The sequence below is a fragment of the Augochlora pura genome, chromosome 10 (assembly GCF_028453695.1).
Source record: "Augochlora pura isolate Apur16 chromosome 10, APUR_v2.2.1, whole genome shotgun sequence".
Lineage (NCBI taxonomy): Eukaryota > Metazoa > Arthropoda > Insecta > Hymenoptera > Halictidae > Augochlora > Augochlora pura.
The window spans coordinates 5,039,356-5,054,180 of record NC_135781.1 but is presented as its reverse complement, the minus strand read 5'-3'; the positions used below and the strand labels follow the sequence as shown (position 1 = coordinate 5,054,180).

The window sequence follows — 14,825 nt, the reverse complement described above, 5'->3', positions numbered from 1 at the left end:
AAATAATTAAATTGTATGTAAAAATTCAACAATTCCGTTAACACATTAAAGGCGGGGATCTTGTGATTTTTATGGGATCTCTCATAAAAAATTTAGTCTTAAAAAAGTTTATTTAAACTCTTAAAACTAGAAGAAATATTAAAAAGGAACTAAAAACTAATAAATCGTATTGCTACGACTCCCGCCTTTAAGCTATAGTCGAGATAAATCGTAGTACTACGACTCCCGCCTTTAATGTGTTAATATACATAGAAAACTAAAACGTATCCCGACAAATGTTTTTAACGTATCAAAAAGATGCTACGAATCCACGATACAACTGAAAAGCATTCTCGTTGAAATGGTGCCTAACCCTTTCACCGTCGACTGGAACGAAAAATTTTCAAATAGGAAAGGGTTGCTGGGAGACCAACCTGTACGACTGCCGCACCTTCTAACTCGAAAATAGGTGCAGGCGAGAAAGGCGAGGCAGGTTGTAATGCCTTGCAACAATTTCGAAACAACACGATCTACTCGAAAGAATCTTCCCGCGTTCCGCCACTATCCCCGGGCGCAACGATGAAACGACCGACGCAACCATAAGCTCGCGCTGCCTCGCGGGAGTGCCGCGTGGACGCGTGGCGCCTTGGCCGAGGTCATGTTTGAAATTAGCATTAATATAAAAAGAATACACACGGGGGGTCGCGTTACCGCGGGCGAGCCGCGTTACCTGGACGGCCCCGGGAACACACACGGGGGTGTTCCGACAGAGGGATCTCATTTCGCCCCGGTCATTGTTATCATTCACTGAACCGTTTCACCGTACGCCAGTTTTGTCCAAACGAAATCGCGTTCCGAAAATGGAAGCCGCCGGCGCGGCGCGTCCGCTAAGGAAAATAGAGGAACGAGTGCATTCCGGGAGGTCGCGGAGCGTATGTAGACGTTACTCGGCGGTAAATTACGGGGGATGGGGGAGGGGGTAGCCAACCGGAAGGCAAGGATCTCCTCGAGATAACGTTGGTTCCCGGGACGGCGTATCATATTTTAAAGGAGGAACGGAGAAAATCATGGTGGCCGGGGGGACGTAGAGGGAAAGGGAGGGGGCGGAGGACAGAGAGAAAGGGAGAGAGCGCCGGGCGGACGGGGAGGGGTGGGAAATCCTGGCGCAGAAAAATCGGGCGAAATTGAAATTTTTACATTTCAATAACGCGATCGTTATAATCCCGTGACGGACAGAGAACGAGAGGGAGAGCGTTCGGTTCGATCGTGGCGAAGCCCGTTCGGTTGTTGCCGCGGATTATCGTCAATGATTTAACCGAGGTTTCGGTTGAAGGGTAGGCGACGCGCGCGTCGACCGGAGATTCAACGTTAATTTCAGGACGCGGCCGGATGTCTTATTAATCTCTCTCTCTCTCTCTCTCATCCTTCGATTCGCAACCGTTGCCGTCTACGTCGGCGCTGGATTACTCGGCCACGCCGGAAAGTAAGTGGATGCTTAACGTTTAATCGCGTGCCGGAACGCTCACGGCCATCAGAGTGTATGGGGAACGTGCCGCGTTAAGCACAACACCGAAACAGCTGTGCAAAAATAGCCCCTTCGAATTTTAAGAGATTCAGCCGCTGTGCCACATCCACAGAAATTGTCGATACTCGAAATTTACAGGGTAGCGGCGCCGGTTATCGTGGGCTGACCAATTGCTGTGCGTTTGGTTTCATTCCTTCCGGCTTATCGTCCCATCGACTGCTGCGATTGTTAGCGACTTCATGTTATTGTTTTTTATTATTACCGCGCCCTTTGATTTGATTTTATATTTATATTTATCGAATAAAATATATTACATTTCTTTATAACATTTTTTTTGTTCGATGAATGTAAAGTTAGTTAGTAAGTAAATAAACTTATGTAAATTGCAACGTTTGCAAATTTGTCAAGGTTATCATTGTTAACGCAATACTCAATCGTTGCGTCACATTTGTTTATACAATAATAAATTACAGACAATGAATGATACATAATAAGAAGTCCGTGTTGAACAGGTGGGAAACCATGTAGAATTAATGTGGCATTCAACGTGTCGAATCGATGAATTTCCCCCGCGAAAATTATGTTCACGAAATTCGGCGAAAATATAGCGACAGTATTTATATTATATTGTTCGATAGAATTGCCGGGGCTTCTTGAATGTTTTGGTGGAGCTATCAACAAAGGCCATTGTTAATGGATTCTATCGACATTGTCGAACATTCGGTCGGCGGAATATGTTTCGGACAACAAAGCACGCCTCATGATTGTTTGCGTAAAAAGAGATCGTGTAAACACTAACGGCAACAATAATGCTGATAAGCTGCTATAATAACCGTACGATAGCGCGCGACAATTCGTAGAATCAGTGCAATTTATTCGATAAAATAAAAATCGGGGATTAAAGGTACACGTTACTGGCAAAGTGCTTTTTAAATTGAATTTCACAATTGATCTCGCGCATTTTTAAAAAACGTTTCACCCAGCTTTGTAAACACAGTAATGACGCGATGTTTTAATAACGATTAGACTGTGTATTCTATGTATTTTTTACAAAACTATAATAATAACGTAATCTAATAAAAACATCGTCTGACGATGATAACATTGTTTCAATATTATTTGCTATTCTTGACACATATACCAAACAAACGAGAATATTAAAATTTTTTCAAAAATTGTTTCCACCCTTTTGAGGTTAAAGTTCCATAATTTCTTAATTCGTCGGCTTCACAAAAATCCCTAACATAACCTTATCAATACTTCTTGCATTTCACTGAACTCAACCCCTTTGTAAATCTGAATATTCAAAATAAATTTTCGTTTGTGATCATAAAATTGTGATCATAAAATTGTGATCACAAAATTATGATCTCGATCCACAAGTTGCACGACTTGTCCGCCGATAGCCTAGTAAATCGAAAACAACTTTCACCGTTCAGTTTCGCGGTTCGTAGGGAAGTTCACGCGCGTGAACAATCGAAATGTTTTCCACGAGGAAGAAAAGCTCGTGCGCGGTGGTCCTGTTACCGCGACCTAGCCAATTAAATTAAACTTCGTCAATGCATCGCCCCGTTGTATCGGAAAACTGTTTGGCAAGTAAGCGAACCGTGCTCGAGGACCGTTTTGCAAAAGTCAGCAATTACCAAGGTTTACGGACCGCTCTCTTTCTCCCACCCTCCCCACGGTTTCCCTCTCGCCCTCTCACCCTATCCCCGTCTCTCTCTTTCTGTCATCCCTTCTATCCTCTTCTCTCGTTCGCTTGTTTTATTGAGCGAAGAATAAAACATTAACGGCTCGCAGCTTTTCCGCGGTTGCATTTTTTTTTTTTTTCGAAGAAAGGCGCGCGATACGTTCGTACCCCTCGCGCGATACGTTCCGAATAACCGTTCGACGCATTGTGCGCAGTCATCGACTGAAGTACTGTTTTCATAAAAACACGCGCCGAGTGGATTAAACGGATTGATTTAACACTGGCTCTTTGCGAGTTCGAAAGCGAAACCGTTTGACTATGCAGCGCGGCTTGATACCGGTCACAACGCAACAGTTTCAAGACTTTTCTAACACCTGTTTCGTACATGCTCGTTTCGAGAGATTAACCTTGATTTATACAGGCAATTGTTTCATTAACCTACAGGCCGTTTAGTCGAGATAACGTTTGACATTTTTATAGCATGTTGTGGCTATTGAATTTACTACTTGTATACCTGAAATTTCACTTCAATGATGGATGAGAGATAATGACGAGCTAATAACATCCTATTCGACACTATCAGATGAACATTTAATATTTCTTTCAAATCAAGAGATAAAATAATTTATTCGAATAAGTGGATAGAATAATTTATTCGAATAAATGGATAGAATAATTTATTCGAATAAATAGATGGAACAATTTACGACGAATATATATCGTTAATCAAATGAAATATTCGACTAAAACGAATTCATTCGGATAATGATCTCAGATAACTAGCTTTGATATTCAGAATAATTCTAATAACGTACTCGTTTACGATCTCGTGCATTTTTTAATTTTTAAATTCACTAGGAATATTTATATACTGAGAATATTCACCCCGCCCGAAAATCTTATCGATTATCTAGCCGCGAACGATGATCGTCGGAATTTCGCAGAACCGCCGGCGAATTGCTGCGCGGCGGTGCTCGGATCGGGGAAGGGGGGGAAACGCGCTCGCATAGAAACTCGCAGGTGCCTATCACGCGCGGCGTTCTTACCTGTTGGTGGGTGTTGGATTGCCGTACGCGACGCACGGTATCACAATGGTGTCTTTCAGCCTCGCCGACATGTAAACCACCTTCTCGTTTATCATCGGCGGCATGGTGCTCCGTATCTCTGCAAGCAGAAAAAAAAGAACGCCGGGTACGTCATAAATCCTCTAACGACAATACATCCGGGTGTGGGTCTATGGACCGTGGCGGGGCGACGGCGGCCCGCGTGAAATAATAAAGAAATCTCTCGGTTCGCCCCACGGCGGGGCAGAACTTCGCCGGGTTTCCGATGGGGAAACCACCGCGAAATTTTCGGGACAACGGGTCGCGCGCGCGAGCGAAAATCTCTCCCTTTAATATGTCGCCCACGGAACATCTTGCGCGGAGATGAATCCCGGTAAGGTTCAGCTCCGCGGTGCGCCCGCGAATATATATTCCGCGAAATAGAGCCGGAGCGGAGGCGGCGGCGGCGGCAGCCGGCAGACCGCCGACGGGTAGTTTTAATAAAACAGCCGCGGGATTAAAAACCGTCCGCTGTAAATTACAAAATGAAATCCGTCGCAGAGGCGGGCACCTCGATCGCCTGGGACTCGCTTCTCTTAGGGGATACGCGAGTATCGAACGCGCCCTGTGTGCCCGACCTAGGTGAGGCCCTCACAATACTATCTTTAACTTTCAATAAATTATTTTTTGTGCCTAGTTTGAATAGTATTATATGGTAACTTAAATTAAGTAGTATTATATGGTCTCACAGTGGTTAATTTTTGAATATTGTTCTCTTTCGTAGTTTTTTGAGGTTATAAATGTTCTACATATATTCTTGTATCACATCATGTAGTTGATACAAAAATACATTCAAATGCGCGCTGATGATCTAAATGACGACTTATTGAGAAATAGAATATAGGATTCAAGTATTTATTTATATAGAATCATGAAAATTAATAGTCTTCAAAAAATAAAAATAAGCTCTAAGAGCACTTCTATATCACATTACAAAAACACCAATGCGACATTTGTTCTGTCATTGAGCAATTACTATTTTAATATTGTTACGAATATAGATCGATATCTTTTGATATCGAGAGTTCCTTGTGGCATCGTTGCTTGGTAAATATCTCCTGAGCAACGATTTAACAAGAACGACTCAGAGTTGAGAAAAACGTCGTGGTAAACGGTCGACTATTGAGTTCCCCCTTTCCCGAATAAAGAGTTCTGCTGTTATTAAAGTCGTGACGTTATTATTCAACATGCCGCGACTGCGCTCACGTAACAATATTCACCGCCAACAACGCATATACTAAGTAACAAACTCTTTCACCGAACAATTGCGAATTAAGAAAAATCATTGAGTGACCCGTCGCACAGTGAGGTTTCGTAACGCGGTGCTAATGAATCGTATCCGAAGCGACGGATCTGCTAGGAGCAACGGAAACACGACGACGTTTTTCCGTGCACGCGCGAGAACGGGGCGCGTAGAAATAGCGGGAACGCCGGCGTTGCCAGTGAGACCGGTATTGGATTACATTGTTCGGAAAATTGATAGTGACAATATCGCCGGAGATTTAACAAAGGACGAGGAGAGGGCCGACGGAGAGGATAGGAAACCGAGTAGGAAATACATCCCGGTTCTTTTCCCGGTGCGAGAACCAGCCGAGCACACACGTGCAACCGCTTCGGGGGGAGGGAGGAGGGAGGCGAGGCGAGGCGAGGCGGGGCGGGACGGCGGGAGTTACTTTGCAGCTACGGCGTGTGCGCCCTCTTCTTCCCCCAGGACGAGTTCATGTAAGTTTGTTCCGTGATATACGGGAAATGTTTTCCACCGGCGCGTCATAAATAGCCGCCGGCTGAAAAAGGAACGGGAACAACGGGTTCTCCGCGGCGGCAGCCCCCGGAATAAGACGGAAAAGAAGAGGATCCAATGCGAGACGAGAGAGAGAGAGAGAGAGACGGGAATAGGGTTCGTGCCGGGGCACGCATCATCCCACGACGTTTAATGGGAAATTATGGCCGGAGATAGTGGCCACGTCTCGGGTAGCGCGACGTGGCCTGCCATAAAGGGCCAGATAACCGGCCCGGTATCTCGTCGCACCTCCGCGAACATTGGAAATCGTCCTTAACCCGTTGTTCGACGATCCCTGGATCACCAACTCTGACCGAGTTACGCCCGCCGATCTTCCTCCCGACCATGGTTCTCCCCAAGTTTAGGGGAAATTGCTGCCGGTTAATGATCCTTGAAATCAATCGATTGCCGAAGTTGTTTGCACGAGGACCGCCCGGAAACGATTCCGTTTAAATCGTCGAGTAGATCGCGAATTTTCATTTGTCTCCGATGGAGTTTCATAGACATTGTTTGTCATTTAGGTCGCTGCGCGTACCGGCCGGGTCGCCAGGTATCGTCACATCAATTTGCATGGCTATTATTGCCCGCGGCGGCGAAACGTTTTACAGGAGACTCGAATGGTGTTAAATATGGCATATTTTGCTGCTATTAGTTTCTTCCGTGAGTGGACGCGTAATGGTCATATGGAGGTCGACTTTGTCTTTCTGAACGGAACGATGTATAAAACGTTGATGCTTGTAGCGCGATGTTAGATGAAAAAATGTATTAACATGCTTGCTTCGAAAAATTCATAGCTTAGCTGATACTTCAATTGAAATAATTCCAATTACTCTCGCTCTAAAATATTATCTGTACAATACAAAGAACGAGTTCGAATAAAGTAATTAAATCTGCTAATATCGTACAAGTAAATTAATTCTGATAATATTAAATAAACAAACTATTTATACGGGAGGTGCCCGTATTCCTAGCATTGTTTAGAGAAGAGACGAACCCGATATTAATTCAATATGCGTCTTGCAGATTGTTTTGCGATCACAGCAGAGGGCGTAATAATGCTTTTGATCCATTGAAATCTTTCATCGTCCACGACGGACGGACCTTTCGCAGCGGCTTTAAAATTCGATATTAATAAAACGCTCGTAAGCGATCCGACGCAGCGAATCCTGTTTACGGGTCGCAAACTGTTGGCCAGGCCACGTTGCCGCACGGTCAAAGGCAACAAAGGTATCGGCATGATAATAATTCCGCGTGCCTTGGACACGCCGAAGGCGGGGCGCGACTGCATCGGCATCGCCGGCGCGGCAACTTCCACGGAAACAGACTGCGCGCGAACGCTATTCATATACAAAGTTTATTAGTTCCATTTTGAGAAAGAATTTGCAAACATAATCGCCTATATTCGTCGCGTCAAAGGCAGCCCGAAGCGCTAAAGAGAAACTTTAATACGGTTTCAAATTGACCCAGACCTGCCGCGCTCTCGCCGCTTCTATCCGCTTCTATCCGCTTCGCTCCGAGGGAAACTTACCCCCCGGGGCCCTCTCCGCGAGAGCCCGCTCCCTCGTTCAGATTTATTGCGACCATCAATGGGATCGCGATCGCCGCGTACGGTTCATTAAGATTTCATTAACAGATATTCGCATAATTAGCCACGCTCGAAATAATCCCGGGCCGGAGGGGGGGAGCCAGCCCCGTCCGGATATTGTGTAATAACGCGGTAATGAATACTGCAACAAAAGAGCCGGACGTATGCGACGGGCACGATACGCCGAATGCCGATCCGTACCGTTTTTCGTATTGTCGCCCGGTCATCGATCCCCGACGAACAAACTCGGGCCGAACTCGATTCGATTCCGCCGACCGATGCCGAAACACTCGCCGGGGCGCAAAAATACGAACGCCGCTCAGTCACGGCGAAACGATATGACGGGATTAAAAAACTGTTGCCTTGCTTCTGCTTTCTCTGTTGTAACGAATTTTTCAATTGTTGAATATTACGGTATGCGACAGAAATTATTGCATCGTCATCGAGTCTCTGAAAGAATTCGAAATTTAGTATATGATAATTTACATTATCATATACTAAAAAATTATGTTACTGTTATTATTATTACTAGATTGAATGAAGAAGTGTTAGTAGTTTTAATTCTCTTATTTTATATTGTTATACCAACTGAGTACAATTTTCGCAAAAAGTGTTTCTCTAAAAGCTAGTCTCTCTAACGTCTCAAGAATTTTTACTCTTCTGGCGCAATTTTAACGAAGTTATATCTTACAAGGCGTCCTAATATTTACCGCGCATAGCGATCAGTTAATAATCAGTCCCGCAGGCAAATACAACGTTATAATATAATACAATCAGCTGCCTCGCGGACCAGTTTATTTCCAGTTTACAATTTCACGGGAATCGAAGTTTGAACGCTGTCAGGTCGATCCTCGTCGAACCGCCGCGGCGTGCTGTTCCAACCGGGGGAATTTAATACTGAGCGTTGTATTACCGAATGGGCGGCGGTGTATTGTCACACAGGCAGGCTTTTCCCCGCTCGCCTCCAACCGCCGCGCCGGAAAGAAGACACCCGGGCGCTCCCTTCTAATCGTCGACGCGAGCGCGAGAACGCGTCGTCGCGCGAGTCGCGCGCTCGCCGAAAAGAACTCGCGCGTCGCGGCAACGTCGCGCGGCGGCTGTCGCGAGCAGATCCCGTGAATGTGACACGCCGCGCGATGCACCGGATTCGTTCCGGGCGCATTCAGACCGGGAGTGGCTCAAGATATGCGGCTGACGTTTATATGCAGTCTTCGCTAACAAGATTCCTGGCGTTTCCCTGTAACGAAACTCTCGCGGGTCTCGTGCACGCGCGGTATCGTTCCCGTCGCGACGCGTTCGGATTTCGCACGTTCTTGCCACGGTCAACCCGGCTTCTATTCAATGTTCTCGCTTTCGTCGCTCTTCGTTCGATAAGCCGACGTTTTATCGCGTTATCGAGATACTCGCGAGGCGTATGTTTATTCGACGCGGATTGTTAAAACATCGTTGTTAGGGAACCATAGCGATCTTTTTCTCTTGTTCTATGCTAATGGAAAAGTTTTTTTGTTATACGATGGTGGAGATTGATTTTCATTTTCTGCTAGACCACTTTGCCATCGTAATCAGTAAAGAAACAAAATGAAAGGAAACTGCTTTACATAATTAATTATTTATATTTTTTAGAAAAAGTTATACGGGATTTTAAGGAATAAAAATGACTGAAGTGAGTAGTGATCACAAGAAATACCCAACGAGTCATTTTTACCGATTTTGGTAGTTCTAATGTTAATAGCAAATTTTATGCAATTATATAAAAAATGATTTGATGAAATACAAAACTGTAAAAACTTATAAAACATTTAAAAATACTATTCCATTGTTTTCAACTCGTTACAATGATTAAGAACGATGCAAACGTGAGGTAAAAGGCAAATTTCGTTTTGCATAAATAAAATTATTATGTTATATTATATAAATGTATATAATTATATTTGATTATATTATACTGTATTATTTATATTTTGCTGTTTACATTCTCTGTATCAAGCGAACGATTAATCGGTGAATCGATGTAAGAAATGCTCCATGCGAGTATTTACGTTAATAACTTCTTTCGCAAGAATTGCAATCTTACGAGCGAAAAGGTTCATGGAGTATGAGAAATATTTTGCTGGAGTCTGGAGAACCGTCCGCTGCGAAATGGTGCCCGTCTAGTTCACCGTGCCGGTCTTCCGCCGACGCGACTGTCCAATTTCTTCTATATCACTATGTATCAATTTTTTAGTTTCCATTTGACCTATTTCCAAATATGCCAGGATGGTGTGCAAATCGCCATAGCCGCGACGTTTTTACTATTTCTAGCGGTTTGGAAAAGAATGTCTATGAAATAGTTCTATTTCTAAGAAATAGTTCTATTTCTATGAAACGTCAATTTTATTGTTCAAATGACACCAAGCATTTTCTTCGACGTGTTCTTAAACTACGGAACTTTTCTAAAACAAATGATGAAGAAGGAATTTTAGAATATACTTTACTGTGAGAATAGAATATATGATTAAATGTTTTATCTTTTACTGTTTTATACCTCTTTCGCAACAATGTGATAAGAAATACCTTTCTCTGTTCGTTCTCTTTAACAATTGATTAGCAAAATTGATAAAATAATTCGATGTTAATCTCTCGACAAAGAGTGATATTTACTGATATCGATTTGCATAAAATTCGTGCATTCGTATGCAAACTCCGCGACACAAAGGATAAAGTAATTTCGTAAACAGTCATCGAATTATTAAGAAATTCATTTGTACCGTCGCGTCGCTCGATTACGAGCGGACTGTAAATCATTCGGCGCTGCTACTTTCCGCGGTAATGTCCCGCACTGTCAGCCCCAGACCGGCGGCACCATTGTAAGCTTGATCTGTCGTGCGCCGTCGTATCTGATTAATGTTTCATTATAAACAGAGAATCGATTGTCCGAAGTTCATCGATATATCTACCGACGCGACGGCTGCGCGCTCTCCATCGATTCGCACTCAAGGGAAGGCGCTAATTTCCATTCGAGTACGGAACGCCGGAGTCCGCGGAACAAGATCGCGCGGAACCAAGGAATTCGAGGGATCGCGCAGGTAGCGAGATCGCCGTAAAAACATCCGACGAACTTCGTATTCGGAAGTTCGCCGGGAAACGAAAGAGTTCCCCGTGCAGTCAAGGCCGTCCCCGCGCTTAATTTACATCGGGCATCGGAAAAAGAGAAACAGAGATTGCCGAGTTACCAAAGAATCCGGCCGGCGGTCTCGGGGGAAGTTCCTCGGCGAAGGGGTCGCGCGCGTTCGTTGAAAATTTAAAGCGAAACTTGCCCTTGTATTGAGGCAACCGGGAGAGAGAGACCCGGCCGACGACGTCGCGGAAGGGAGCAACGATTCCTTGCGGAGAAAGAATTTGTTTCGACAAAAAGACGGCAAATAGACCCGGCACTCCATCCCGCAATTGCGTTCTTAAATCAGACGTGATTTCCAGCTTTTGCTTTCCAGCTAGTCCCGGCCGCCGTTCCAAGCTGTGCCAACGGCACGCCTAATATCGTATTTCTGGGCTCGTAAATCTACGCGACACACGTTTCGGTTAAATTCATCTCGTTTTCGCGGAAACGATTTTCAAAATTATTTTCTCACAGATTTATCGGAGCAAAAATAATTTTTGTGTTTTTTTTCTCTTTTTATTTTTCGTATTATAGTTGTTTTTATTGGATTTCATTTCGGTTGAATTTATCGCATTTTGTCATTAGCGCGGCGATTTTATTGATGTATGTAATCTGAGTATCAGAATTCGAATTATTGCAGTACTATTAATGCTTCAGGTTGCTAACCATGGCAAAATAATTGTAAATAGATATGGTCACGTAAAAGAATATATAATGACAAAATTTATCTTGCTTAGCTAGAATCAAGTTTTAAACTATGCAATCATTTTGTTGCAACGAATCTCAGACAGCGAAGATGTTACAAATTCGTCGAATGAATTTATGACGAGAGATCAGATCTGCCGGAAATTTCTACTCTCGACTTCATACGTTCTACTGAAGTAGATCGAAGTTCATCCATTTGCAATTAAACTTCAGATTTGATAGACATGTCAGAATATTGAATAGGACAATTTTCAAACAGCATGCCAATTAAATGCCTTCAAAAACTTCAATATATTATTCACAGCTTACTAAATCAGTCAAAAAGAAAATGTGATTTAATCAATTATTGTCGCAAAATATTTTCACTTTTCGTGAAACAATTTAGTCGTTGTTTATTCTACGCGATATATAGTATAAATTATCCATTTGGACTCCGAGTACAAATATTATTATTTCACTATCTAATTTCTAGCAATTAATTTCAACCGTAACATGTTTCATTAAAATCGAAGGAAAAATTAACGTGTTTAGAACGAGCAGCGTAAAAACCATATGCAAAACAATTGCTAGACAAAATTATAAACGAATGCACGCTCGGTTATATTTTTCTCCGAAATTTCGACCCAGCCAACGAATTAATCAATTTTCCCCGGTGACCCAGATATATTCGAATCAAATTTATCTTGGCCCCCGGCGCTCGTACAAACTGATTTGATTACAGTACAGCTGATCCGACGATCAAGATGATTGATTGATCCCTTACTAATGACACGTAAGTGCTCTTTGCTAAATTAATACTGCGCGGCTAATTGAAGACAGGTGGGCGGCGTGATGCGAGTCACGCAGCAACATCTGGCTGCCACAATTAAATTTTAATCGCCGCGACTAAACTGCCGGGGAGTTCATTAATTTGTAACAGTTTTGCGAATTAATATGCTCTATGTCGATCCCCCCCTCCGGGCCGGAATCGGAGCAACAACCACGTTATTTGCCGGCGTTTTACAAACACGCGGCGTTCCAATAACGAGGCGCTCTCCCGACGCAGCCATCCCCGGATGCGTTCGCACGAACCTAATATAATTCAGCTCGTCGCGTCGTCGCTGCCCTAGGAAAAGCGTCGTCGAACGCGCGAACGGAGCTCGCCGCCGAGCACGGCGCGCGACTCAACTTTACACCGATTCGAACATTTTCGAAACACTCGAGCGACGGATAATTGTGAAAAGTTTGCTCGTTACTCACGAAAACCTCCGCGTGCATCGAGCTCTCGGTTAATTTGTTGTATCCTAGGCGGATACATCCCCCCCCCGAGCCGGGGTCGATGGCTGGTCGCCTGTGCGGAAGATTCCCGGAGCCGAGTGAGCTCTCGTTATTAAGTTAAAAACTGCATGAGCGCGCCGCCGCCGCCGTTAACATAAATTTACAGCCGGGCCGCGGGGCGGCTTCGTTGGGACCGGCCAGATTGGAAAAATTGAAACCCGTAACAGCGGGACCGTGATTGATCTCGCGGGAGAACTAACAAGCCGCGGCGAGAAAGATCCGATGGTTAATCAACTTCTCCTCGCTGATAGCTTTCCGGATTGCTTTGAATACTAATTACTGGACCGCGGATTTTCCGCGTTCGCGACGAAAGTGGGTAAAGTCGAGTACAGAAACGGGGTTGGAAAAAATTGAATTTTGAATTTCTAATCATTCTTGTAATTATTAGAAGAGGAGAGGCAGTTTTATCTAACTTGCGTTTTTATAAATAATTTAGACAGTTTCTATTTTCCATAAATATCGAGGTCTGTTCGTTGTAAATTTTTTAAACGTCGCAGACCCATTTACGCCGAACGATGGAAGTTTATCAATCATTTAAATATTCTATCGGGTTGTTCAACGATATTTTAACAGCGTTAAATATTATTTAATAATTGTCCTAAATCAATTTCCTAAAAGTCCTAAATGCATTGTCCTAAAGCTTTCTGACAATTTTTGGGTAAATTTGAAATCTTCTACTGCTTTCCATTAGCAGAATCCCGAAACAACAGCTTTTCTAATACAAATTTTACCAAAACGTTTTTCTCAAAAACCAACTTACTTTTTAAACGAGTTAATAGAAGAACCATCCACTATATTTTATCCTCGGCTACTGCATGAAATAATAAATGCACAGTAAACGCAGCTTTCGGTAAAATACACGTTGCATTCGCTGGTGAAAAACTTCGTCGAATCGCAAGAAAAGATTAGATCTTTATGGGGCAGAGGATCAAGACCTTTCGAGGAGCGTAAGGGTCTTAAGATGATTAGTCGTGAAATGGGATTAGCCTGGAAACCGGAAAGAATGTTGAATTTGTTGCGCTCGGCGTGTCTCGCCGAGGTGGTGGGCGGTTTCGTTTCGCCGCTGTGCAGGATGGAGACGTTGCGGGCGGGGGATAGAATTTTCAGACGTTACCAACGAGGATAAAATATGTTTTCTAAGTGGATTATTCTCAGGTAAGGCCGCGAACACTTTGAGACGCTGCCAGGCAACCCAGTTTCCGTCCTGTTTTCGTTAAGAGTTCCGGTTAAGTGGTTCAATCATGCGCGCTCCAAGACGGATATTTGGCCGGGCCGTGTTTATAGCGACGTCGGATGAGGAAAAGTTGATAGAAGCCCCGGCAGGATCGCGCGCGAGAGAGAGAGAGAGAGAGAGAGACGAAGGGTTCGCGGGATTAGTGGCGAAGCCTCGAAATTAACGGATCTCCCCGAGTTCCCGACGGACGTGAAAAATGCTCGCCGGGTCAGCCAGGCAACGGTCTCGGCCTCCGCGTCATACTCTCACGAAAATTACAACCGCCGCGGAAGTATGCTTTGCATCAAGTATCACGAACGGAACGCAAGAAATATAGCAGAACGCGCGCGCGCGCGGATCCTTCGGCTTAAGTAACCTCTACCCTAGACAAAGCCCGAGCTTAGACACCGACGAATGCCGAGTTCACTGGAAATCATGAGCGCGGATGTTTATGCAAATAACCCGTTTTTTCTCGAGAAATATTCCCGGTTTTGTCGGTGCCTGAATAGAACGCGCGCGGGGAGCAAATCTACATGAAAAAGTGAGCGGAGAATGCGGGACGACGGTTTTTCTCATACAAAGCTTCGTTTTAGGGTAAAGTGATTTAGGGATGCTGTATCATAGACGTTAAATATTGAACGCGGAAAGCGCAAATAACTCGTACCTTGAAGTTGGTCGATTATTGCATGGAAAACTCCGCGTTTATTTTTCGTTCGCTTTTAAATCGCGTCAGTTGGTTGATGATACTGAACGGCGTCTCAAAAATGTTTTAAAATTTGGAAATGAAGATAC

General features: G+C 44.1%; 1 protein-coding gene across 1 annotated transcript in view; it reads right to left on the bottom strand.

Annotated features, from left to right (window-relative positions):
• The window catches only part of LOC144475820 (cell adhesion molecule Dscam2), a 309,344-nt gene that overhangs the window by 132,992 nt on the left and 161,527 nt on the right, over positions 1-14,825 (bottom strand). The window contains exon 5 of the mRNA XM_078192123.1: positions 4,241-4,358. Within this exon, the coding sequence (XP_078048249.1) occupies positions 4,241-4,358 (118 nt within the window). The remainder of the gene's footprint in view (positions 1-4,240; positions 4,359-14,825) is intronic.